The 26,410-nt window shown below is 53.0% G+C and overlaps 8 protein-coding genes across 8 annotated transcripts; 5 read left to right on the forward strand and 3 right to left on the reverse strand.

The window, feature by feature from the left end:
* Window positions 1-93: 93 nt before the first annotated feature.
* On the reverse strand, window positions 94-1,364 carry N7539_002327 (sideroflexin family transporter; the record flags this gene model as incomplete). The annotated part of the gene is made up of 4 exons (XM_056931930.1): window positions 94-783; window positions 872-966; window positions 1,058-1,191; window positions 1,261-1,364. 4 exons carry the CDS (start codon window positions 1,362-1,364, stop codon window positions 94-96), a joined length of 1,023 nt encoding a protein of 340 aa, XP_056791889.1.
* A 712-nt stretch (window positions 1,365-2,076) lies between these two features.
* On the reverse strand, window positions 2,077-4,790 carry N7539_002328 (PHD finger domain protein; the record flags this gene model as incomplete). Its single annotated transcript, XM_056931931.1, is given in 4 exon segments — window positions 2,077-2,254; window positions 2,334-3,617; window positions 3,635-4,390; window positions 4,765-4,790. The coding sequence occupies 4 exon segments, from the start codon at window positions 4,788-4,790 to the stop codon at window positions 2,077-2,079; spliced, it is 2,244 nt and encodes a 747-aa protein (XP_056791890.1).
* A 6,252-nt stretch (window positions 4,791-11,042) lies between these two features.
* On the forward strand, window positions 11,043-11,724 carry N7539_002329 (DUF2293 domain-containing protein; the record flags this gene model as incomplete). Its single annotated transcript, XM_056931932.1, has 2 exons — window positions 11,043-11,144; window positions 11,224-11,724. 2 exons carry the CDS (start codon window positions 11,043-11,045, stop codon window positions 11,722-11,724), a joined length of 603 nt encoding a protein of 200 aa, XP_056791891.1.
* Window positions 11,725-12,342: 618 nt separating this feature from the next.
* N7539_002330 (uncharacterized protein) lies at window positions 12,343-13,698 on the forward strand (the record flags this gene model as incomplete). The annotated part of the gene is made up of 2 exons (XM_056931933.1): window positions 12,343-12,732; window positions 12,844-13,698. 2 exons carry the CDS (start codon window positions 12,343-12,345, stop codon window positions 13,696-13,698), a joined length of 1,245 nt encoding a protein of 414 aa, XP_056791892.1.
* Window positions 13,699-14,297: 599 nt separating this feature from the next.
* N7539_002331 (pseudouridine synthase PUS7) lies at window positions 14,298-16,543 on the forward strand (the record flags this gene model as incomplete). Its single annotated transcript, XM_056931934.1, has 2 exons — window positions 14,298-14,494; window positions 14,560-16,543. The coding sequence occupies 2 exons, from the start codon at window positions 14,298-14,300 to the stop codon at window positions 16,541-16,543; spliced, it is 2,181 nt and encodes a 726-aa protein (XP_056791893.1).
* A 265-nt stretch (window positions 16,544-16,808) lies between these two features.
* On the reverse strand, window positions 16,809-17,858 carry N7539_002332 (uncharacterized protein; the record flags this gene model as incomplete). Its single annotated transcript, XM_056931935.1, has 1 exon — window positions 16,809-17,858. The coding sequence occupies one exon, from the start codon at window positions 17,856-17,858 to the stop codon at window positions 16,809-16,811; it is 1,050 nt and encodes a 349-aa protein (XP_056791894.1).
* Window positions 17,859-19,641: 1,783 nt separating this feature from the next.
* Window positions 19,642-20,984, forward strand: N7539_002333 (uncharacterized protein; the record flags this gene model as incomplete). The annotated part of the gene is made up of 2 exons (XM_056931936.1): window positions 19,642-19,743; window positions 19,848-20,984. The coding sequence occupies 2 exons, from the start codon at window positions 19,642-19,644 to the stop codon at window positions 20,982-20,984; spliced, it is 1,239 nt and encodes a 412-aa protein (XP_056791895.1).
* A 1,652-nt stretch (window positions 20,985-22,636) lies between these two features.
* N7539_002334 (elongation of very long chain fatty acids protein) lies at window positions 22,637-24,374 on the forward strand (the record flags this gene model as incomplete). The annotated part of the gene is made up of 2 exons (XM_056931937.1): window positions 22,637-23,425; window positions 23,505-24,374. 2 exons carry the CDS (start codon window positions 22,637-22,639, stop codon window positions 24,372-24,374), a joined length of 1,659 nt encoding a protein of 552 aa, XP_056791896.1.
* Window positions 24,375-26,410: the final 2,036 nt, after the last annotated feature.

Genomic DNA, 26,410 nt, shown 5'->3' on the forward strand with positions numbered 1-26,410 from the left:
GGACGGACGTCAAAAAGCAAAGACTATTCCCAAAAACCGCGCCACAAGACCCCCAAACCCAAATTCGGGACACAATAAAGTGTCGAGACCAATTTACATACCCCGGTTGAATTCAACCATGCCCTGGTACCCTCCGCGACCGTGGAATTCTTCCTCCAAAGAAGCCGCACTAATTGCCTGTCGCTGCGGGAAGGCCGCGAGCGCCAAGGGCAACGCAAACAACGAAGTGGTCAAGATCAAGCCCAGATTGACGGGGAGCACCATGCGGGGGTTCGCACGCAACCAGGCAGTTTTCTCAAGACGGACCAGAATAAGCGGGGGCAGGACCATGATCGGCGTGGCGTTCAGCACTCGAGAAATCGCCGTTTCACCCACGGCGAGAGTTGCGGCTTTCTTACTCTTGCCCAGACTCTGGAGGGGCTCGGTGTCGTCTCCGCCGGCTTCACGCTTGGCCCGTTCGGCATCGGACAGGACGGGGTAGACGTCGATACCGCGGCGGATTTCTTCACCGCGCATGAGGAACACATTCAAGGCGGAGGCGCTGGCGACGGCGGCAAAGGGAACCAGACGGGACAGAATCAGACGGGTGTTGGGGGAGATACCCTTAAGTCGAGGCACGAGGGCTTTCAGACCCATGGCGACGGAGCAGGAGGCGGTGACGGCCATGAGGTAGGACTTTGCGATTTGCGAAGTGGAGAGCGGAGTGGACTTGTTGGCATTGGCGTTGTTGATGGCGACGTTGAGCGATTGATTGCCGATTTGCCAGAGAAGAGTACCCGCTGTCTATACCCCACGCAGGGAAGTCAGTACATGATACTCCAGCGCCTGAAGCGTACAAGTGGCGCCGTTGGCGCAAAACGATAGAACTTACTCCCAGGCCCGGCGTAAGCATGCCTCCCGTCACGACCAAATTGGTGAGAACATAGGCCGACATGCGGAAAGGCAGCATGACTGGCTCGCCAGTATCTTTAGAATGTCCCCATTGTCAGCGATTCCTGCTCCTGCTCTTACACCTTCTCATTCTCAATCCCACTCAAAACAAATGGTAGTCTCATACCCGGATGCAATGTCGAGTCCACCACCTTCTTAGCCTTCCACAGCTCCGGGGTCATGGCGGGAATCTTGTTCTGCTTGTACATTGAGATGAGACTCTTGGCATGCTCCAATCCCGTCCCGGAGACAAGTAACGTCCTGTTGCGTAGAAAAATAGAGTAAGTATCATGATTACCTAGCTAGGACCAGCGACTCGGGTGCACTCACCGAGGATCTGAGATGTCGGCCGCATGACGGACACGACCCCAATAGGAGGTCAAGTCATATTGTGAGTTGGGCACGTCGCGGGGCCCAGGCAATGAAGCAGACATTGCTCGTGCCGTTCCTTTTGAAGGAAAAAAAAGACTTATAAAATAAAGAGTGGAGGGCGACTCGAAACAAGTAACGAATGCACGTCAAAAGGTCGAAAAGTGAACGAGGTGAGACGAGAGAGGGATGACTCGACGGGGTTCATTTGCGGGGCGGACTTTCTTTCTTTTTTTCTTTTTTGGCTTTTGGGCGGTCGTCGATCGGGTTTCTGTTTGGCGCGATAAAGAAAAGCGGTGAAGTGATAAGACTAGAAAGATTGCCCAATGAGAGTGGTCTATTTGCCGCTTGCCGCCTTGCCAGGAACAGGGTTGACGTTACCCAATCAGACGCGCGCACTAGAAGACAGCGAATTTGATTGGTGGCAGAGAACGAATGTCATTGGTTCATGACAATAAGTATATTCGGGGAGCCGGTTATGTCAATAAAGTAGAGTACAGAGGTATCACAGACAGAGGAAATAAGAGGTGATGACGACCACCGGTGACTGGAAACAGGACGCAAAAATGGGAGAATGGTCGGGTTTGTCCCGATGCAGGATCACGCATGCAGAGGAAGAAGAACAAAATCCCATCAAAAAGAAGAAACCTGTGCGCCACTTTGGGAGGGGGAATTATGCAAAACAAAAGAAAATCGGACAGAAACAAAAATCGTCGGAAGTGAATCGTCAGCGCGATAGGATATCATTGTTGTTATCCCAAGAAGGCTCTTCACAAATTATCGAGTACGAAACGATTTGTGTGCCAAGGGAGACGGGGGAGGACCGCCACCGGGAGCATACCCTGACTGCACTCGTGAAGGGGTGTGAGAGCAGAAAATGCACACATAGAAAGACGGCAGATTGGACCGTTCGAGTCCAACACACTTTGTATGGAGCCAGTGCGTGCACGATTCGCTGTGGAAGAGCAGCAACTGGTCAGTCAATCCGTCCGACTATGTGCTTAACAGGGAAAACTCGTGTGGATCGTTCTTACCATTGAATCATCAAGTGACCGCCATTGTCCATAGAGTTGCAGACACACCGAGTTCCATTGCTTGGGTTGCTGTGGCAGTGACGGTCGGTAATAGGGGTGGTCAGGTCGGGATCGGAAAGAGTGGTAGGGGAATGATTTGCGAGGTGGGTAGGGTGGACGTCAAAGTCACTATGGAGGCGGGGTGGCGAGGAGCGGAGGTGGGTGAACGTGTTGGCGCGCGGCAGACGAGCACCGAAGCTCGCGTTCAAGGATGGGCGTGGCGCACGTCCACGCTCACGGAGGACTTGTCGAAGGGCATGCGTCGCGTCCCCATCATCCTCGTCCTCGCCCGGTAGCGTTTGGGATGCGGTGCTACCCCGGGTGTAGGAGGCATCAGAGAACAGCAATGAGGACCCCCGTTTGCTCGGTGTCCGTTTCACGGCCTCGGGCGATCCTCGATAGGTGGACCGAGTAGAGACCGCTCGCGACGAACTCGCCCAAGGCGAAGCCCGCCCAGACTGGGACGAGCCCACTGTTGACGAATATGATCCCTTAGACGGGGGCCGCGAGCTCGTGTCACTCTGGGACATATAGGATCGACCACCGTCCAGGAGACCAAGTGAGAAGGACGAAGGCCGACTCAGAACCGGATATTCCGAGTACTCGGCGGGATCAACGTCGCTCTCCGTGACTGATTCTTCCAGGTCCATGCCTGTCAGGGGATCGGTCAGTCCCGTCGGAGCCTCGTCTACGGGCTGCATCTCAGTCTTGGCTCGGCCATCCTTCCCAATCTTCAGCACCACGGACTGAGATCGAGTCGGCATGCGGGCGGCCATGGAACACGAACGACCCAGCGGCGCGGGTCTCATCGTCTTGACGGGGGAGATACGGCCCTTAGACGGACTTTTGCGGATCCCACTAGTGGAGGCCATGAACCCGCTGGATCGACTCGATGGGCGCTGCTGCGTGGAGCTGGCAATTGCAGAATGGGTGACGCTGCGGGTGAGCCCTGGGCGGCCACGAGGAGTGTAGTCATCATCATCATCATCCTCCTCCTCCTCCTCCGAGAGACTGGAGAACGAGCTCGGCCGGTGTCCACCTGAGCTCAGGGCCCGACGGAGCTCCTCTCGCTTGGATTCTTCCACCTGGTGGTGATATGGCTGTCTTGGGAGCGCCCGCCGGTCAGGAGTCATATGTGGCCCTCCAAACCGTCGAGCGGGCGAGCTGAGGAACATGGCTGGATCCTCGGCCTTCGTGATGGGAATTCGGGGGAGGTGGAGAAGGGGGCTGGAAAGACCGCTGCATCTGTTGCTGGCGCGGACAGAATCCCCATTCCCTGGGTGGTGAAGTCTGGGAGATCCATGTAGCCATCAATCGCCGGCAACTGAGGGATCACGGCATGGGTGGTCGACCGAGTGGACTCTCGTTCGGTGCGGCTGTGTTGCGTCACCGGGCCGCCCGTGGGCAGGCCATGCGGAGCTGTTTCGAGCTCCGAATCCCAGAATAGACGCTCCTGGGGCAGGAACGGCGATCTTGCAGCTTCCATGGACGCAAGTTGAAACAGATCCGGCGAGGCCTGCAAGTTGCCGAACAGTCGCGGGGACATGCCGAGAAGCCTGCTCGGGGTTTCCAAGTGATTGTTGACCTGCGACGTCGCCCCTTTGCCGACGCTCCCTGTTGGTTCAAACTCCGGGATCTTTCGCCTCGAGGCACTACTCGGTGGAGGCGTTTGCATGGACGAGGCCGACTTGGCCGAGTCCACCGTCCTTGGTCCCTCCTCCCCGACGACGGCGCCTTGCTTGTGTTGGCGAGCCTTCCTCACGGTATCTGTCTTGGCCAGCTCTCTCCTCCCCCTTGTGGCCGTCAAGAGTTCTGCCGCCACGACATTGGGGTCTGAGATGCCGAACTTGTGTGGAGAGCGAAGAAAGTCGGGGCTCGAAGCGTAGGGGTCTGCGGTATCCCAGGTGACTCGGGGGTCGAAGAAACTCGACTCGAGTTTGGGGGTGGTGAAGGCGTCCAAGGCGGCCGTCATGGGCGTTCTCGTGGGGGTCTGCGGTTCGCCATGGGGATAGCTGAAGCTGAAGGGGAAAGGGTTCATCAGCATCATGCCATACGGTTGACGACCGAAATCCATTGTGGCATGCGACTAGCGACGAGTGACTCGCGAGCTCGGGTGGGGATTTGGTCTCTTAGATTGGTGTATCCCAGGAACAACAGAGAAAAAAGAAAAAGATTCTAAGCTCGAATGCGACGATCCAACCGGGTCTGAAATGTTTTTGTTGACCCCTAGATACCCAGAGAGAGAGAGAGAGAGAGAGAGAGAAGGTAATCCTCTGCCCAGAATCAAGGACCTCCGGCCAGGGTGATTTGATGGTCTCGCGGTGCTGGGAAACCCATGTCGGAGGAAGAAAGACGAGGAAGAGGGAGGGGAGGGGGGCTAGTTCCAACCTACCTGTGAACAGGTTGATCCCAACTCATGACAGTCACACGGTCCTGGCAACCATTGACCAACGCACCGGCCGATAAGCTTCAGTCCTGCCGATCGAGGGTGGGATTGGGTCGAGCGAGGAGGAGATTGGAAGGGGTGGACGGGTGGAATGCTCGCCAGGGAGAGAGTGTGCCTTTGTCGGGACCGACGTGCGGAGAGACGAGTGCAGGAGCCAGCGTCACGGGCTGGGCTATCGAGGTAGAGGACCACCACTACAGTAGTCAAGCGAAGCTGGGTTCCCGGTGACAATTACGGGACTCGATCTGAATGTCAGATGGTCTACCTCTCCTCGAATGTCTTGACTTTGAGGAGGAAACAAAAACGACGAGGGGGCACAACACGAGGTTGAGAAGGAGCGTGGAAAGCACAGATGGGAAATGTTGGATATCGTGGGAGGGTTTGTTGGCTGGGCAAAGATGGAAAGATGGTCCCCTCGTTCAGCTCCGTCGCTCCGTCGCTCCGTTCGAGAGGCGGCTCTGGACAATCGGCCGAACTTGGATTGAACTCTGTCTCCGTCTCTTTCTCTTCCGTGCTGGACTTTTGCAGAGTCTCGTTTGGCTCTTTCTTTCTTTCTTGTTCCTTTTTTTTGATCTCGTTAGATCTTCTGTCCAGTTCCCGATCCAATGGGAGCCAGCAGCCTCGGGTTGGGGGTTCCAGCTAATGAAGTCAAGACTGGTCAGTTCAACAGTTGTGAACTGAGATACTCGACGAATGCTTGTTCAAGCACTAACTTCCAGTGATCCAATCTGGAGCGGGAGGTAGTGCTTATTTAGGTTGGCTGGAGTCAATAGTAGTAGGTGTAGTTAGGATGTAGTCGTGGTGGTCGTATTGAAAGTGGTGGCAGTAGTAGTAACTTAGTAAGGTAGCAGTATAGGCTGAGTAAACACGGAAGAACGACTCCAAGAAGGAGAAAATGGAAGGAATCAAAGATGTTCTCATCACCCTCGGTTTTGCTCTCGTGATGATCATAGAAGGGGAGGGGTCATTTTTTTTCCCTTCTTTTCTTGTTCCGTGCGGGACCACTTGTTTCTTGGTGACCCTTGATTTTCACGTTTTTCTTTTTCATCCATTGACGCATCGATTCCTTCTTATTCACGACGGGCTTCCTGTGACCCTCTCCGGCCCTCCGAAATTACTTGGTTGGCCTCCACCGACATCCACTGAGGGTTTCCGATGATCCGCCGTGTTTGTCAGAGAGCGTGGGAGATACCACCCGGGCGGACCAGAGAGAATTCTATGATCGATCTCGTGCTACTCGAGTAAGGACTAGGAGTAGGGACTAGTTAGTCAGCATTGAGATCACGATCTTGAAGATTGTCGGTCGAGCTCTGGACGATGATCGAGCTCGATCATCTGGTTAGAGATGGACCCAGACCCGGTCAGATTTTGCGGAGAGAGGACCGACCTCGGGTTGAATGGTGCCGGCCACAGACTGAATGTGGATGGTGGTTCACTGCTACGGTTGGGACTGGGAGGGAAACAACAGCTACAAATGGCAATTCAAGTATTCTACAGACTACGAGTGATGTCGTGGTCACGACTGGACACTTCTAGGCCGCTGAGGTGTACCCTGTTTGTTCAACACTAACCACTGACTATAGAGAGGAGTAGTAAGTTAGTATTCACTTCGAAGATTACTACTACTATACTGGGTACCTAGATACCTCCTTTCTACAACCTCATGTAAGCGAGTACTACAGTACTACAATGGTTCTTATTCCATCACTGATTAACGCTCGTAGTATAAGAGATAGCACTAGCAGTAGCTGTAGTACATCACTCCACCTCGACTAGGTAGTAGGTAGTAGGTACCCTCCGTGTAAGATTCTACTATTTAGCAATCTACTAGTCACTGTCCGTGGTCGACTTTCCACCGTCATGACATGATGACACCATGCTGGTTCCGCCAGGTGGATCTATCGAATCTCAATTGGAACAGGTCGATAGGTTGCGGATGCGCAGGATCAATCTCTTGAAAGCAGACCAGGCCCATAGCCCTGTCAGCAGTCAGCACTCAGCACAAACGATGAACTCGATTCCCCGTGGACCTTGCAAATCCCGTGTGTTTTCCGGAGTGATAGATCAAATTCAATTCGATCATGAAGCGTGTTCTTTCTTGTTGTTCAGTCCACCACTCCTATAGACATGAGATCAATGAGCGACCCCCCTCCCCCCGCGTATGGATCTGGACCCGGTCGCAAACATCAGGGTGAGTGGTGACAGTTGGACTCTCGAGTCTCGTCTGGATCAAAGAGAGTGGCCCACTGTCGCGCCCGGCCCCCAGGGAGCGGAACAAAGGGCGCCTATCAAAGAATTGACCGTTCGAGGAAACCCTGGGCAACGGAGCGCAGCGAGCCTGTTGCTGGTGTTTTCAGCATCCATGATCGCGTTGGAGTTTTGCTTTGGTCTGGGTCTTAAAGAGCTGATGGCACTATTGCAGTGTATGTAGTTATATACCAGTAGTCATGTCGTACTGCAATAGACAGCAATAAGACACTGAGTAGGCAGAGAGAGGTAGTAGTTATGCAATGCTCCTACGTAGTTAGTAGGACAAGGTGCTTTTTTGTCCACTTGCAGCAGTAGCAATAGTGAGACTAGTATTCAGTACCTACTACCACTTACTATAATTAGTACCAGGTCGCAAGTCTAATGAAGTCGGAGCTACTCTACTTTACGACCCTTTAATCACCACCTCGCAAGTGTAGAAAGATCCCGGGAGATCCTTCATACAGGAGACACGCAGCTTCAAGGAGCGTCTCAGACCTCTCTGCATGAACTGATTCAGGATCCTCCCGGACCTGGAGTCCCCGCCGATCTAGGCCTTGTTTTGGATGGTAACCGTGATCAAGATTCAGAGCCTAAGGACTAGGACAGACTCGGCATCGCCTGGATGAAAATCCCGCCCTGCACCCGACGACTGTTAGTGTTCCCTGCTGGGACCCCACCCTCGACCACTCTGATGCAAATTCAGGAACCGAGAGCGTCGCAGCGCTACCACTGTACTACTACTACTACTCGGGAGTCTGGACGAGCGGCACGGATGACTACTCCATGATATCCACCTGACTACTAGTATCTACTAGTATCTACTGTAGGTATACTTAGTAGGTAGTCGGCTGAGCATCGAGACTGCGACAGCCAGTCATGAAAGTTCATTCAATGTTGTGCTTGAATTGATCTACCCTCGCCTTGTCGTGAGCATGTGTGTCTTTCTCTTTCTCTTTCTTTTTTTTTTTACGAAATCTTCACTGGGAAACGACCGATAAATCTTCTTCTACTGAATACTTCCGCCAAGACAGCCCCCTATCTTGCGAGACTGACACCCTTTCAATCGGACGGAGTGGAGTGGATCACCCTCCGTTTTTGAAACTTTCTCTCTCTCTCTCTCTCTCTCACACAAAAAGTACAACAGCACTGGATTGATGACGACATTTTCCCCTCGTGAGGGTGAATCCAAAGTGGAGCCGCCTTGGAATCTCCCTAGCATCGATGGATCATGGCAGAGCTGGGATGGTTAGAGTTTCAAAGCGGGCTACCGGTGGAGCTACAGACACTAGCACACCGCGTCGACTCGAGTCCTTTCAAAGGTGGGGAGGGGTTCAACAATAGAAAGGGGTGTCTATGGAGATGATGTTGCTTCCTGAACGTCGCATTAAACGGGCGTCAAAGAGGTGACGCATCTTTCAATCCAGAAATGTCTACAAGACCAGAGTGAGATATCATGGCGGATCCAGAGCCATCGCATGAGCAGATCTAACGACTTGAAAGGAACAGCAAGCAGATGGAGACTTCCGACGACCCATTGGAAGCTCAAGGTTATCATTGTACTGAGCGGCCACCAGAATCCGTGAAAGCCGTAAAGAGTAAAGGCTGCACGGCACGAGGCGGAGGTTATCAAGATTGCCCCCGATCTCGAGCCCTCCAGTCGCCAGCTTCCTCGGAAATCATTCCGTGGTAGAAAGACATCTCTGTGGACTTTGTTAATTCCTACTGGTAAGACTACACTATTGACCATCAATGCCTTTTGCAGAACACATTTGAACTCACTATTCATATTCACTACCTGGCACCTACTGTAGGTAGGCAGTCCTCAGTCCTTACAATCTGCAACCGAGATGAGATCCGGTCCCGATCTCAGACTACCCAGCCACCAGCCGCTAGCTCTCCCGTCTTCTCCCCGATATTACACATCTCACAACGATCCTTGTCCTTGGTAGGTCACCCCGGACACCGGCTCTGCAACCAGTCTGTCACGAGTCACGACTCACCGTCCAACGACGAGGCTACGAGTAGTAGTGGAGACTCTGGTTTCTGGCACTAGTCTGGTGGCTCCCCGGATCTTTGATCCCTTCTAGCTGAGCCCCCCTCATGTAGAGCATTCCATTGGTGAACAAGTAGACCTTTTTGCAATCTTACTTGCCTTACAGAATGAACCAGATCGAAGCCCCACCTGACTCTTGGCTTCCAATTTGCTCCGGATTGATCTCCGCAAATCTGAGAGTTGGAGGACTGTAGTGCTAGTCGAGTGTAGTCACTTACCCCCCCCCCCCCCCCCATCACAGGTCCATCCATTATCAACCACCTGCAATCTTGATGGATCGCGAGGACGGTATGGAGATTCAAACTGTACGAGAACTACTCATGGCAAAGCGCAGCCGAGGCCATCCATGTCAATGTCCGCACGAGACAAGCTCAACAGGCTCGGGTCCTTCTCAGGTACAGATAGCCCGAGCAAATAAGATATCATTGCATTCCTCTGTAAAGAAACCACGTGTCGAAGTTGGATGGAGGGAGAGCATCAAATGCACACGCGCCCGGCCTCGCTCGCCTTGGTTACCTAGTACCATCAGTGATTGGGGCCACGCCAAACGTCAAGTGCGACCTGCATATGCAGCTCGCACTCTCAGGAACACCTGAGATCGGACTTTTGGCAGCCACTAGGGACTCGGGCAAGTATACGTCGTCCAGTAGCAGACTTGCGTCAATTCGTAGGCTGGAAAGAGAAAGCGATCATCGTCAAGGGAAGTGATTTAGAAAGTCCAGCCTTCTCGCCGCCTGTTCAGCCGTTCAGCCTTCCCCCACCAGTCCAAGTTCACCCGTTGGCGGCTCGGGGCTCTCCTGAGTCGGTCTTGTACACCATGTCCTTGCCTGTTCGTCCGATGGAATCTGTCTTTCTCTCTTACCAACTTCAAGCCGAATGGGATTCTTGATCGGGTCACGTCACTTGAACTCAGCGCACATATACAGGAGAGATCACTCTTCTATGGCAGGCGTGCAGTACTGGTGTCTTGCTGTTCTGACCCGACTCTACTACTGTACTGAATCTACTGATGGACTGAGACTATTGATGGTGGGGCCTAGACCGCCGAGCAGCCAATCAAGTCACCCCGGTACCTGGTCGCCCTTTCTCTTCTCCAAGCCTGGAATCAGGTACTACTAACGTCTTGTCATACGAGACATGAACCGCTTTCCGTCAGTAGTAGTAGTATGTCGAGGTAGACCAACTTTCATGCTGCATAGAATTGACCTCCGTGACGGACAGCTTCGGATGTAGTTGGGTTGGCCTGGTAATGTCAATGACGCAGAGCTTCATGATCTCAAGGCCTGAAAGATAAGGCTACCAGCCACTCTATCGTCCCACTTGACTGCCGATGCCGTTGGGGATCTCTCCCTGGCCTGGAGTCACAATGGTATGGACTCAAGGCTAGAACCCACGAGGGTCTTGCCGAATGAACATATCTGCAATATATTGACATAGCATGCTGAATCATCTGTTGGGTTTTCAAGAGTGAGGATAGGAGTGCGCGTCGAAACACTTTTTGCCCGTCTGGCATTTGTTTGCAGCCCTTGACCCTGTCGCCCTTTGCCCACCCTCATTTTGATCTGGAGATAGGTCGCTACTCCCTCCTTACAGCATTCATCATTCACGTATTCCTCATTTTACGTGACCAGAAGATTCACACGATGATACTACCGTCACCGGGTGCGACCTTGAAACCTCACCGCAAGAGGCTTTCTGGTCGTCGGAGCAGGAAGGGCAAGTCAAAGTCACGACGGGGTCCCGTCGATCCGAAGAACAGCCAACCTACCCCCCGCCTAAAAAAGTCCACGCCAGCTCATCTTCCACGTTCAGATGATCCAGATACCGAAAAAGTAAATGTCCATCAAGATGATCGCCGACTATTCCTGCCTGAGAAACAATTGACTCTGATACGAACCAGAATGTCTACGAGTATACAGCAATGCCGCAGGGATATTGTTTCGTCTCCAAGGGAGATGTTTACATCACTCGACAGTGCCGGGCCAAGTCAAAAGAATCACGCCGCATGGTCTACAAAGTCTATGTGAGTATTGCGAACAGACCTCTTGGAGCGATCGACTCTCGTGTACAGAAAGGCAGTTTCACTCACCCCTTTCCTCCAGGACAAAAAAGGCCAACGCGTGCTTGGCATCAGGGTTCCTGAAGATATCTGGCAGAAGGTGCTTGTCCTGTCCAAGGAAACTAAAGAAGCTCGTGCGGCTGCCACCATTTCCCGTGACTCCAAGTTCCTCGACCAAGGCCGAGAGCTTCTGGAAAAACAATATCCTCTGATGCCTGGCGAGGATATTGAGAGTGTCCTTCAGCATGCCTTTTGCAAAGGCTCAGGTCGAGTCGGCCGCACTGCCACCCATTCTGACGGCCACAAGGCTCGACTGGCGGTGGAAGCCCATATTCGCCATGAGCATACCCCCTATGATCATCTTTTGAAAGATAACGACCGTCTGAGCGCGAGAAGACAAGTCCGGAACACTGTACAGACGATCCTAAAAGTTTGGAAGGGAGAGAAGCCGGAAACCCAGGAATCTTTGGTGGGACGGGAGACACGTGGTGCTGCGAGTTTATGCGACAACACTGTTGAACCTCGAGCGTTGGAAATTTCTTGACGAGAACGATGGTCATTGTCATCTTCAGACTCCCCTGTGTATGAAAGCGATATCATGTGACCGAACTCCCTGGGTGTATCGTCCGAGCCAACTGAACAGCATCGGTAGGGAAGCTCATGAGCCTCATGAGATGTTCGAAACTTCAGGAGGAATGCATAAGACTTCTTCCCTATTCTATGAAAATGATTTTATTACAGGTCCCCAACATGACTGCGTCTCACGTAACACTCGCCATGTGCTGACGCTGATGATGCTCTTGGCATATGCTGTCACTCACAACGTGGTGCAATGCGGCGCCCTGATCCTCCCCGTTCGGGAGTGGCACAGACTCCGTTCCGGCCGGGGGGGGGGCTAAGCCGCAATGATAAAGCGTCAATCAGCACCGGCACAGTGGATATGCGGCCCCCACTCTATCATTCACATTTCCCCTAATAGGGTTGGTCTTCCCCCAGGTCCCAGGTCCGAGATCAGTAGTGCGAGAGAAAAAGGAGTTTCAAAATCCTGAATCATGTGAATAAGTACTAGCCTCTGCCCACTTGCCATCCTCGCCTCTGGCTACACTGCAAGGCCTCGACGACCCCGGAATCCGCTTCCAAGCATGGACCCTTTTCATGCATCATGTTAGGGTGGACTGCACAGATCCGAAGACGAATCGGGCCACGTCGCGGCCTGGTACTGTGTACTCTGTTGATAGCGTTGGCGGTGCTCGTCAGGGGTCTTTCCCTGTTACAGAATGACTTGAATACTCGTCAAGCTGCGGCGCTGGCGCATGACCGGCCTAGATATCTCTACCGATCTTTCTTTCGAAATGATCCCGATCTCGTCTTGGAAGAGCAGGTGTCTCACGCTTTGGAAGAAATTGAGCACCAGCAGCCGGCTCAACATGGCGACAAGGAGTCGGCACACACAATTTGGCAGATTATGCTTGGTTCACAAGACAATGGCAGTCCTACAAGGGGGGACGACTCTCTCAAATTCGAGGAAGTGAATTCAGAATGGAAATACAAGGTGAGATATCGAAGAACAAAAGAATGGTGTGCTCGGCCACTTACAAGTGGTTGGCATATAACTCTACTATGACTGGCGCGTGATGCTAACCTCTGTTTTCTCCATGAGCAGCTGGTGACCACCGAATGGGCGGAGGAATTTGTGACAATAACTCTTGCCTCGATTCCAGGCCTAGCTCGTCTCTACCATTCGTACCCGCATCACGTTCTGCGAGCAGATCTCCTGCGATACTTGATTCTCTGGTATTACGGCGGTTACTATGCCGATACGGACGTCTTCCCCGCAAAATCCATCAACAATTGCCCGTCACTACAACAGTCGGTCTTCCAGACCGACACTCCCGATGTCTCGCTTGTTGTTGGCATCGAAATCGACGAGCCCTTCGCGTCGGCCCAGAAAATGCATGACTGGCACTGGGTGCGTAGCTATGGTTTCATTCAATACACACTGTATGCGCCGCGGCGATTCAGTCCACTGTTACGACAGATCATCGTGCGCGTCTTGTCGCATACAAAGCGACATATCGACTCGGGTTCATTCTTTCTGGGCGCTAGATACAATGAACTCACTACCCTGGAAATCACCGGTCCGGGGGTCTTCACCGATACAATTTTGGATGTTCTATCAAACACGTTACCGGAGGATCATCCGTTGATCCTCCAATCGCTCGAGGCAGATGAAGGCCTAGGAGATCTGATACCCCCGTCCTCAGAAATACCCCAGAAGCGGGTTACATGGGCGCCATTTCATCGTATCACCTCCCCGGTGTGCGTCAATGGCTCGGAAGCCAAGTCGGGCAGTGATTTGGGAGGTCTTTGTGTCTTGCCAGTCAATGCCTGGGGCAATGGGCAAAGACACAGCGGCGCAGAGAACTTTTTGAGTGCCCATGCATGTATTAATCACCGTTTCGGTGGAACCTGGAAGCCTTGGAAGAAGAGCTGGAAGAAGTACATATTCGGAAAATGAAATGCGACACAGACCTTCACTGCGCGACAGAGCGAGGTCTCAAATTTGCGGAACATTTAGCAATCGTCGACATGTTAGTATGAGCCACAATTCACCCCATAGTCAGAAACGCACTACATGACGAATGATGGAAATGAAATGAAAGTGGTATTTAGCCTCACGGCTCGCACAATCTTGTGTCCCAGAAGCCATGCCAATATCCTAGGTCGGCCCGGAGAATGACATGGAGATGATCTGGAATTGAATTCTCGTTTAGGACGCTCTCCACGTTCATAATGCCCTCGACCGAGCGACGATCAACGACTTGAGATTCCGCGTCTAAAGACGAAAAGAGGGGAATCAAGGCGACCTGGATAGAAATGTCATCACTAATCCTGTCAATTCACTGTCTAAATGTGGCCAACAACCTCAAATAAACATTAGATAACCTCCCTAAGGATCACAGCTCTGCCGTGAGTCGTACTTTCTCAAAGAAGTAATAGGGCAAGCCCTGTGTTTGCTCAGTCACGCTAGTCCCAAAATGGTATCCAAAGTTCCATCTTCGCCGAGACTGATACCCAAAGGTTTGAACCCTGACAAGCCAATTGTCTGAGCTAGTTATGGAGCGACCAGAGCTTATCGAGTCGCCGCGAAAGCGGCAAAAGACAGAAGATGTCCCAGCGACCGATCTCGTGGTTGATGGACCTCCCACTACCGGCGTGACGCCCGATGCGCAAACCACAAAGGAACGTGATGTCGGCATCACCGAGCTCGTCACAGCTGATACCGAGGGATTCTCAGGTATCTTGAAAAAGAGGTACGTGCTTTTTCTAATTCCCGCGTTGGAACTCTTGAGTCAAATGCTGATTCTAGTCGAGTTAGATATACCGATTTCTTGGTCAATGAGATCACACCCTCCGGTGAGGTGGTTCACCTCAAGAACCTTGCTGCGCCATTCTCCGCCTACAGCGAAGCCGCCGCCGCCGAGGAGAAGCCTGCCGAATTAGAACAAGCTGAGCCAGTTCAGAAGGAAGAAGCGATCGAGACACCGGAAACTGCGACACCCGCTGAGTTTAAGGTGTCCGAAGAAGACAATGCTCTGCTTGTGGAGTACTTTGGCGCCGAAAATGCGACCGCAATTGTCGATCTGCACCAGACGGCCATGAACTCCCCGCGGGCTCGTCCCAGCGAGCTGGGCAAGGTCATCGTTGTTGTCAGCGATCGTGACCTGCGCACAAAGATTCATCAAGCGATTCGCCGTATATTCAATTCGCAGCTGGACTCTAGCACCGACAGTGAGGGAAACCTTGCTATCACCGCGGCCAGCAACCGATTCAAGAGGAAAGCGCAGGGTCACCGTGGTGGCGGTGGTCGCGGAAGCGGAGGTGGTCGGACGAATTGGGATGAGCTGGGTGGCCCCTATCTTCACTTTACGATCTATAAGGAGAATAAGGACACCATGGAGGTTATCTCATACATGGCCCGTACGATGAAGATGAACCCCAAGTGTTTCCAATTCGCTGGTACCAAGGACAGACGCGGTGTGACTGCCCAGCGCGCATGCGTTCTTCGTGTCCAAGCCGAGCGCTTGGCCAACCTGAACAAGTCTTTGCGAAATGCTTACGTGGGCGACTTTGAATACCGGAAGCATGGTCTCGAGCTGGGTGATCTCGGTGGCAACGAATTCGTGATCACTCTCCGTGACTGCGAATTCCCCGGAGTAGACATGCAAAATCCCGAGGTTGCTGTTCGCGACGCCTCTGCGCTTGTTGGAACCTCGCTGAAAAACCTTCACGATCGCGGATACTTCAATTATTACGGTCTTCAGCGCTTTGGAACATTCTCCACTCGCACCGATACCATTGGTGTCAAGATGCTGCAGGACGACTTCAAGGGTGCCGCGGAAGCGATTCTGCATTACAGCCCGCACGTTCTTGCCGCAGCACAAGAAGGAGAGTCGTCTACAGCGCTCATCAGCTCCGATGACAAGGCTCGTGCGGAAGCAATCCACATTTTCCAGACCACCAACAAGGTCAATGATGCTCTGGCCAAATTGCCTCGCAAGTTCTCCGCCGAAGCCAGTATCATCCGCCACCTCGGCCGCGCCCGAAACGACTACGTCGGCGCTCTCATGTCCATCCCGCGAAACCTTCGACTCATGTACGTTCATGCCTACCAGTCATTGGTGTGGAACTTTGCTGCCAGCGAACGCTGGCATCTATACGGGGACAAGGTTGTGGAGGGTGATCTGGTCATTGTGAGCGAGCACCGAGACAAGGAAGAGGGCAACAGAGCTGCAGCAAACAGCGGCGTGGATGAGGACGGCGAGGTTATCATCTTGCCCCAGGGCGAGGACAGCGCTCTGGCCGCGGAGGATGCGTTCATCCGTGCTCGTGCACTCACCGCTGAAGAGGCTGCTGGTGGCAAATACACTATCTTCGACGTTGTCCTTCCTCAGCCCGGCTTCGATGTCGTCTACCCTGCCAACCAGATGACCGAATTCTACAAGACATTCATGGCCAGCGAGCAAGGTGGTGGTCTCGATCCTTTCAACATGCGCCGCAAGAACAAGGACACCAGTCTCAGTGGAGGATACCGCAAGGTCTTTAGTCGAATGGGACCCAGTTTCTCCCACGAGATCAAGCTTTACTCGGAAGACAATGAGCAGTTCGTACAGACCGATCTCGAGAGACTTAATGGAGTCGCCGACAACAAGGACGCTGCTGCCTCCTCCGAGACCGGGAACAAGCTTGCCGTGGTGCTAAAGTTCCAGCTTGGATCTAGCCAGTATGCCACCATGGCTCTTCGTGAGCTTACAAAAGGCAAGGTCCGCGAGTACAAGCCCGACTTGGGCGGTGGTCGCTAAATATTCCGATATAATATTTACGACCTTCAAAAGCATTCTGTATTTAACTTATATATCTGTACATAGACCCCCTCAGCTGCCTGTGAATATATAAATTTTATTTCCAGACGCATATTTTGTATATTTCAATCAAGAAAGCTCGGGACAATATCATTGCATTACGAAAAATGAACTCTCTTCGGGTCAAACTCGAGGCGGGTGCGGCATTCACCGTCGCAAGTCCCTTCCCGATTGTGTATTACCACGGTGTAGTGATAGGTACGGACTATCTTCTTGGCGCCCGAACCCGACTTTCATGCGGATGGTCACCTTCCATCGATGATACAGAAGACACGTCATCAAAATCTCTTTCGTGATAAGACGCTTGACCAAGCTGCACTGACATCTCCGACACATCATCATCAATATCCCTACTGTCTCGCCCAGAGGACAGGTGCGTGGTGGCAGCCGCCTCGGTGCCATTTCTGTCCGAAAGAGCACCAGGATTCATTGAGGAAAGCGGCCGTGTCGAATGGTGCGGATCATACTCCGTTGCACTGAACCTCTGACTCATGGGTATCGCGCGTGGGACGCCATCTTCATTTCGTGCGTCAGGTTCCGATGGAGCATGGGTTGATGCCACGGAGAGATCATGAACGGAATGGTCCATGGCCATGGGGACGGGCTTCCGACGCACGGGCGCTGCTAGGTTGGCATCGGGAGAAGAGATCGTGCCTTTGGGATGGGCGGACATGAGAATCGCATTGGAGGCACGCGGACTTCCAGGGTTGGAACTGTCGTAGCTTGACCTGTCGGAACGGCGTCTACGACGACGAAGGAAGAAGAACCCCAGGGCCGCTAGAATCAAGACTCCTACCACGCTGACCGGGACGGCAATTGCGATCTTGGTTGTGGAAGAAGGACCGCCCCCACACGAGGTACTGCCATCTTCTCCTGTGGCACAGCTGGAGGTCGAAGTAGTGGTTGTGGTCCTAGAGGTGACAGACAGCGGGCTGCTTGTCGACGGTGTAGATGAAAACCTGGGAGTTGATGTGAGATTGAAAGGACGAGAGGAAGGCTGAGTCGAGTTTCCATATCTTGTCGTCGGTGTGCTTTCAATCAGAGAGGACGAGGAATTTGATGCCAGCGTGAAAGGAGGGGAAGTCAATGACTTTGCACTCGTATAAGGTCCAGTCGCCGTTGAAGATTCGTAATTTGCGGTAATAGAGCTATTTGCAGATGAGGGCCCGGCCGCGGGGACAAGTGAGGTCGGTACTCCCTGAGGCGATGCAACTCCAACGGCATCTGAAGCTTCGAGCTGCTGTTCGTCTGACATGGTCGATTGGGTCGGATTTTGAACGATGTGAGTCCAGATACAATGAAACACGCTTAAAATGTCTTGATTGACATGACAAGCTGTGGTATACCAGGTAGCTCGTGGGCCGCAAATTGGGAAACCCTAAGGCTCAAAGGACAATGCGGCGGGAATGGAGTCAAAACGAAGTAGCAGCAGCAGATCTTGGCATAAAACAGTCGACAGAATCAGACAAAGTGACAGTCTCGGGATAGAACGCTTTGGAGATGCAAGCGGTATATGTAAATTTGTCCTTTTCTTGCAGTCTTTCGACAGCGTGCAAAGGACTCGAGAATGTCAGTCTTCGGAGAGAAAAGGGGAAAAGACATGGCTCAAGCAATCGTGGGGGAAACCCATCTACCCATAGCACGATCTGAGACGCCGACATCAGTCTCGAGGGCCTTAGTCTATCAACATCCTTGTCTTCGAACACCCTCAAACCACACTTGCCAGTCAGCTCGTCCACGGTGTCGCTGAGCTGCAGCGGCGATTGGCGCCAGAGTGGGGACCGCAGCTTGGGGGCGGCACAGCCCTCGAACTCGGGGCGCGCAGTAACTGCTCACTAGTTCACTAGTAGCAGTTGACCTCTCCAATCCCAGCAGAATCGTTGGTGATGAGCTGTTAGTTATCAACCGCACGGTCTTTTAATTCACTCTGTTTGGATCACCATCGATTGTTCCTCGATTACTTGAGTCACGAGTGTAATTGCGATTCAAGAACTGCACGGCATGCTTAACCCAGGCAATTGGCGAGAGTTCCCCTTTCGTCCGTCTCCAAGGTCGATCAGCTCAAGATCATTGCACAGGCCGAGCTAGTAGTGTACAGCTCAAGCCATGGCTTTGGTCGCTTCGGCTAAACTACCCCGTACCTTTCAATATCTGGTCTGGTCTAGATTTTTTGCTTTTCTTTCTGCTTGCGGCGCAGCCGATAGGGTCAACCATCAGACCTGCTTCTTACATTCCCGGCCCCCATGTACAGCCAGGCACAGGCCTGCGGGAAAGAATCACAACATTGATGATGGTACATGTCGTCTCAAGAGACCAGATTCGACTTGTCGACTTAACAATGTTTAAACGAAGCAACGGTACCAGCGTCAAGACAAAGGGTGAATCGTCGATCTTTCAAATGGTTTCATGGACAAAGATGGTAAGGGTGCAGATCTCCTGAGTCAGGACGGACAGGAATCAATCTCAGAATGTCCCCGTGCTTGACTCAGATCCGGTACTTCTGGGGTCGACTTCTTGTTTTGGCTTGGTCACAGTCAATCTCACGTGATTGACGACGACATCTCGTCAACGCAGCGGATCTTCGTGCCGGAATTCTGCGCAAAGGTGATCATTAATCGACTTGAAAACGACCAGCTCTCGGTAGACAATGCCACGATACAGACCCCCGGGCTTCATGGCTGTCGAGATGGAGATCTCAATTCCGCTGTTCTGGTCGAGGCGGATGATACTCCAGCCAGCATACCTTGCAAGGATTGTCGACCTCCAGCCCACAAGGGGTTCAAAAACTACACGCTACCGGAAAGCCAGAGATCACTTTATGTCCCAATCTGTACTCTGTGGTTCACGACGAGCCGCAAGATCCCGTCAAAGCGATCATAGTGGATCCGGCTATTAACCATCAAAGTTTAACAGCACTGAGCGTGCCCACATGCCTCTGCGAGAAACGTGGGAGACATCACGTGACTGCGGAGTATTCGGGTGTGGTTCTTGGCGCAACCGAACGCCTCGAACAAACGAGTCTCGGTCACACACCCAAAATGAGCGGGTTCAAGAACGTTTTAAAAGAAGGATGGCACCCAGAAGGCAAGGGCGGAAAGAAGGAAAGCTGGAGAGGCGACTTTAAGGGTCTGAACCAAGTGGTGAGCGTTGATCAACCCATCTCTGCTGGGGACCTACTACCTGCCTAGTATGAGTGCGGATGATGTCAGAGACAGCGGCTAATCAACCTTGGACTACCATCTAGGCTGGCTGGATGGGCAAAGGCAAAGAACCCAGCTCAGAAGCATCCGAGCATGTGTCCCGACCTTTATCCTCCCTCAAAGATCCTAATGCTTTTGGTCCGCCTCCCAAACATGTCAATTATCACGGCCCTGCGGCACTGCCAAACGAGAGCACGCCTGATCGCCGAGGACTCGGAGCGCCATTGCCTCGTGAACAGACGGCCCAGTACCAGCAAGCACACAAAGAGCACGAGGAGGAACTCGAAAAACCCAAAGGTCCCCCTGTTCCGTATCGGGTGAACACAACAGGCCTTTCCACTGACAACCTCCCACCACCCCCGGTGCGGCGTCTGGGCACGCCTGATTCTGCGGCTTCGGGCTCAAGACCGTCTTCGAGATCGACGTCCAGACCAACCTCTATCGGTGCGAAACCGAAGCCTCAGCTCCCGCCGCGAGTGCCTCCGCGCAATACAACAGAGGTTCCTCGCCCACCATCTCCGCCACCGGCATATAGTGGAACGCCCCCTCCAGCCATACACGGTTACGTGAATCAAGACGCAACTGCTCGACTTGCCAATGCCGGGGTATCAGTGCCTGCGTTGGGTATTGGTGGAGCACAAGCAACGGACTCAACCCCTGCTACATCTCCGAATGTCAACATGAACGAGCTCCAGTCGCGGTTCTCAAACATGCGCACTAGTTCGGCCTCCTCACCCTCCGCAGCGGGTCAGCCTATCCCGAGCGGCAACCGAGAGGATGCTCTACCACCTCCGCTGAGCTTCCGCGAGCGCCACGCCGATAAGATTGACATGGGTAAGGAAAAGTGGGGAGGCATCAGCTCGCGAGTAAACAATTTCGTGGAAGAACGTAAATTCTCGGCCAGTGCCAACAAGCGGATTCCACGTCCGCCAGGTCCCAGCTCCGTTCCGTCGGACAGCGCTCGGCGTCCTGCTGCCTCGTCCACGTCTGTCGCATCTTCAGCGCACTCGGTCCGGCCAAGCCGGGAGGGGGATTTGACGGCTCAAGCTCAACAGAAAAAGGCACCACCACCTCCCCCTCCCAAGAAGGCAGATTTACGCGCGCCTTCTGCAGAAGCCTCAGCAACTTCTGCAGCCTCTCCTGCGCCACCACCCGTGCCACTAAGCAGCAAACCCCGCTGAGCGGGAGGGATCTCTCTGTGGCGGTTGCCCTCTTATCTAATCCCGTAGATCTATAGAAACGATCATAAATCTGGCATTCACCCATTTTCTGACGACTTTCTTCCACACTTTCCAAGCGCCTGCCATCTTGTTGCATGCAATCACCCAAATTACGATTATTTGGTCTCGCTCTTTGCAACAATTACGCGGTCTCGTTAGGGTTCAGCCAAGTCCATCCGCTTGACAGGGTCGCCGCACACGGTTTCTGCGCCAAGGCCTCGGCCGCATGTGAAGGCACTAATTGATCGGCGACGTCTTTAGAAAGACAAGTGCCTCCGAGCTGTTGGGGGAACCATGTTGGCCATTGACAATTCATGATTGGTTCCCAACATAATGACTGCCAATTTCGCCGAGTGCGCACGAAGTTGTTCATATATCGAGGTCCGCGGCCACGACGATCCACCGTGAAGAAGCACATGCAAAACTGCACAATGCGCTAGGGCTATTCCAGAACGGATCCCGACGCATGCCTGAAACTTCTGCCTGATATTCACCACTTTGCCCAAGCTGACCGTCGAGATTGATGCGCTCAGAAGTTGGAGGTACCTACCGTATCAATGCGGTAGGCGTCCGGAGCTACTAATCTAGCGGTCTGATGCGCTAAGTCCTTCGATGGTAGCTACACGGGCTCGCCAAACAATGTACTGACTCAGTGACTACTGCCTCAGAGAGTACTCTATCCGCCGAGAAGGACCAGACCAGTACCACAAACACCCGCCCCAGATCTCGCCCAGACACAGCCGGAACGATCTATCGGAAACGCGCTCCGTCTTGCTGACCTCGTTGATATCAGTGACCTGTGTCATCTGCGCAATTGTCGCGGACGAATGATTCGGTCGTGGGTGTTTCTCCTACTTGAGTTGCAAAAGCGGATGTGCACCAAGATACGTCTACGGACATGCCCTAGAATGTGTATCTGCGGCGATGTCTATGACCTACCTGGAACCTCCCTCGCTCGTACTGCTGCTGTCTGATACTGGCATGTGCCCAGAGTCCCTATGTAGAATCCTTGCGGTCGGTCAGAATGTGGACGACTTCTGCCCCACAATTGCCACGGCGGCGTTCCATCATGGTGACCACACAAAGGCACGCTAGTCCCCTTTAGGGAGGGCGACTCGTGTGAAACCACGGGCAAGCGAGCTAAACGGCCCGAAAGAAAAAAAAAAAACCACCGCAGGCTCAATCAATTTGGCCAACCTCGGCAGTCTTCCCCATTTCCCAACAAACTTGGGCTCCACTATGACCAGTTGAGGCGAATGACGCTCGCTGAGACGTCCGTTCGAGACTCTCGACCCTCAACTGGAGCTACTTTTTATCAGCCTACTCGTTGTGGAGTCTTCTTCTGCCCTTTGGCCCCCCTCCCAGAGTCGACAGCGATCAACGGCCAAGGGGAACAAAAAAACAAATTGAATATCTTTACCACCTTATTCCTACTTTCGCTTTCTGACCAAACCCCCTCCTAGCACCTCTTGATCTCCGGTCGTCGACAGGGCATCAACAGCGTGTTGGCGGACTTTCTTATAGTGACCTGACTCCGACCCGAGGCAAGCAACAAGGTCGCTCCATAAGACATCACATCACGCTTGGTGGAGGAACAATTCCAAATCCCCATCATGTTCGACATCAACGTCCCCACGCAATTCGGCAAGGGCACTGTTCGCATTGCGCTGCCCCCAGCGTCGCTCTTCCGTTTCCCTCCAGCTCCCCTCCCCGCGACCATCCCAGCGCCGCATGTCGACGAGCTCTCCTGGAAGCAACCCTTCAATATTCCGGATGATCTTTATAACCAGCTGTTGGATGTGCGGGTGCCAATCACCATCGCTAGTGTCTATGCTGTGACCGTTGTTCTGATCAATCGCATCAACAAGAGCCGCGGGTACAAGGCCTATGGTTTCAGTCATTCGCCCCTCTTCAAGCTTTTCGTCGTGCTACACAATGTCTTCCTGGCGATCTACTCCGCATGGACTTTCATCGGAATGTTCCAGGCCTTCGGCGATGCCTGGGCGGATCGGGATCAGCCCAATGGCCTGGTTGGAGTGGTGGACTCTCTGTGCAAGATCAACGGCCCTCGCGGATATGGAAATGCTGCCACTTACAGTTCGGTCACCGATCAGTGGTCCATCCCCAACCCGGAGTATAAGTTGACCGGCGGCCTGCCCGACCCCACCGACGTGGGACGCCTGTGGAACGGCGGCCTGGCTTACTTTGGCTGGATCTTCTACCTGTCCAAGTTCTACGAGGTCGTTGACACTGCGATCATCCTGGCCAAGGGCAAGAAGAGCTCAACTCTGCAGACCTATCACCATGCGGGTGCCATGATGTGCATGTGGGCTGGTATTCGCTACATGGCTGCTCCCATTTGGATCTTCACTCTCGTTAACTCCGCTATTCATGCGATGATGGTAAGCAGTATACGACCGCGTCCGCTGAGTCTCTGAAATATGCGCTCACTAACGACCTATTTCTCTTTCCCCCTCACAGTATACCTACTACACCCTTACCGCTCTGCGCATCCGTGTCCCGAATGCGATCAAGCGCAGCTTGACCACCATGCAGATTACGCAATTTGTCTTCGGTACCAACATGGCCGCCGCCTACCTTTTCGTGCACTACACCATTCCCTATCCCGTCGGTAGCAGCGCCCTGAAGCATTTGACCAAGGCCGCCCCCGCCGTGGCCACCGCGGTGGCTGAGACCGGCTCCATTCCTTGGCTCAAGAAGCTTGCTCTGCGTGCGGCTGGTGCTGAAGGTATTGCCGAGAACGTCGGTGGTGCCGTGACTGCCCCTGCTGCCCAGGTTGGCTACACCCAGGAGATGACCACCTGCGTCGACACCTCTGGTCAGGCTTTCGCCATTCTCCTCAATGTTTCATACCTGCTGCCTTTGACCTGGTTGTTCGCGCGCTTCTTCGTGCGATCCTACATGAAGCGCAAGGACCCGAAACAGCCCACTCACATGGAGGCCGCTGAAAAGGCTGGTATGGATGCTCTCAAAGGTGTCGGCCGCGAGATTCGTCGCGCTGCGTTCGAGGGCGAGAACAGCGAGAACACCGAGAATACCGATGAGGATGTTGTCCGGGCCAAGGTCCAGAAGCTTGCCGCTCAACTCCCCACTCAGGACTCGCCCATCCGCACTCGTGCCTCTGCCGCCAACAAAGCCAAGACCAAGGCTGCTTCCGTCAATGCTTCGACTGCCACTCCTTCTCATGATCGGTCGGCAAACGAAGGCTTCTCCACGGTTCCCGCGAAGAAAGGTGCCAAGAAGCTGACCAAGAACGACGTCGAACCTGCTCCTGCTTTGTCAGAAACCAAGGGACAGAATCCGTTTGGCGTCCTGGACAACAATGCTTGAATGAACTTGATTTTCACAAATTGGTATCTTGTCATTCAGAGCAGTTTTTCAGAAGAAAACAAGAGACAAAAATTGGGGAGTCTGGGAGTTTAGCGAAACCTCTCGCCTGCACGTTGCTTTTGCTTTTTCTTGACAGATGCGGCAAGACACTCATGGATGTACCGCCGGCTCTTCGTCCTGTCTGTGTATGATCTGTGTCGAGAAACATATTCGACTCGAGCACCTATACTCAGGGTGCGGATGAGTGACACTCAAACACCATCCTTGGGCGGTCTTCTCGCCACGATCATGATGACCTCTGTCATTGTACAAGGAAGCTTGGACTGCCTCGAGGCAAGTCGATCACGCCGAAAAGTTGGATTGTTTCATGCGCTGTTTCCTTGCTGGCGGAGCTATTCTTTGTTATGGCAATGTCTGTCGATGCAAGCAGGCCTCAATGGCTAATCGTGTTAGGTTTCATGCTTCGTGTGCTGTCTCATTATGTATACTACCTGGGGTCCGAAACTGGTTGGGGTTTAGAATCGGTTGGTCAACTGTGCCGTTTATTTGTACTATGCGGATGAAAGAGCGTCTTATTATACCACCATCGTTCTCTGTTTCTTTCTTGTCCAAAGGGGAGATCCCCGTCCTTCTCGAGCTCTTTTCAACAGACTGGTAGACTCCTCTCTTTCTAAGAGATACATCTATTGTAGTCACTGGACATCAGCTCCCATACGGTGAATGATCTCTGAGGACCGCCGTTGTACCGCCTGGCTTTCCACCCGGCAGGACGTGCTACGGCGGCCGCTCTTTCTGTTAATACATCCAGGAACGAGCTTCTCGCAACGAGGTACCTGATACGCTTACACAATAAGCTTGGAGAGCCTTGGAATGTCGTGTAATCTTTACTTAACGGGGCTGTAACTGTCGGGTAGTCCATAAGTAGGGACATGACTCCAAGTGGGGTATATGAGAGAAATCGTGTCCAGAGACAGCAGGTCTGGCCAAGTTATGCTACCTATCTTGACAAGACTGCAGGTATGTAAGCTTCTCTCAGACGACTGGAACCGCGTGAAACCCTACTAGGAAGGTGGAATCCCACGAGCACTTTAAGCTTGCCCGGTACTGCCGAATCTTGATGTGTGCGATTCGGTATGTTATCATGCATGCTTAATGAAGGCATCCCGAAGCGGTAAAAGAATCGCTTTGCGTTCATGAGGTTTCCGAGACGTTTGAGAAGGCCGGTCCTACTCCAGTTGTGGAAACTCGGAACTACGGACTTCTCAATACCATCAATACGGTCCTTATCACAGTGATCGTAATGCCGTTGAGTCGTTGACCGGTTCGCAGCAGGCTTAGAGTTCGAAATGAGGAGCATGTGTAGGTAGCTTCGGGGCATGCTCCACTACTTCTTTCACCACTAACGGCGTAGGTATCAACAAAGATACTCGTGACCCGACGACGAGCGGGTATTTACAATCGCAAATCCACCCCGGGACCTTGACAAATTCACCTCGTTTCGACAAGCTGCCGTGCCGACGGGTTGACTATCCCCGAGGAATCAGCCGATCCTTACTGAATAGGGGCATGACTCCTCAATAGCCAAAAGGGTCTCTCTCCATGTTTAATCTATGCAAGCCATCATCCCCACCTTTTCTCCGCATGCTGAATGGAGGAAAAACTAAGCGTCCGACATGGTCTCCAGCGGGGGAGGGCTATCGCGTCTCCGCCGCCATTTCGCCTAAAACCAAGTCGGTTAGGACGTGCTCGCAACCGGCTACGGTCAGACTGCAACTGCAAAAGGCTTGGAGAAAGACTCTGTGGAAATTTACCGGCCATCTTTCCACTCGAGAAAAAGATAATGCAATGCCAGGTGGAGCGAATGGCGCGTCGAGCAAAGGGTATAAATGGTGAACATCCCTGTCCGCTGTGTCTGGGATGACTGTTCGCAAGCGCGAAGCGTCTGAACTCTGGACCAATCCTTCAGCTCGACGCATTGGGAGATCGGCTGCAGACCAGTTACCAGTCTCAGGTCTGACCTGTTCTAATGATAAACG

Source organism: Penicillium diatomitis, assembly GCF_028827545.1.
Source record: "Penicillium diatomitis strain IBT 30728 chromosome Unknown utg000003l_segment0_segment0, whole genome shotgun sequence".
Lineage (NCBI taxonomy): Eukaryota > Fungi > Ascomycota > Eurotiomycetes > Eurotiales > Aspergillaceae > Penicillium > Penicillium diatomitis.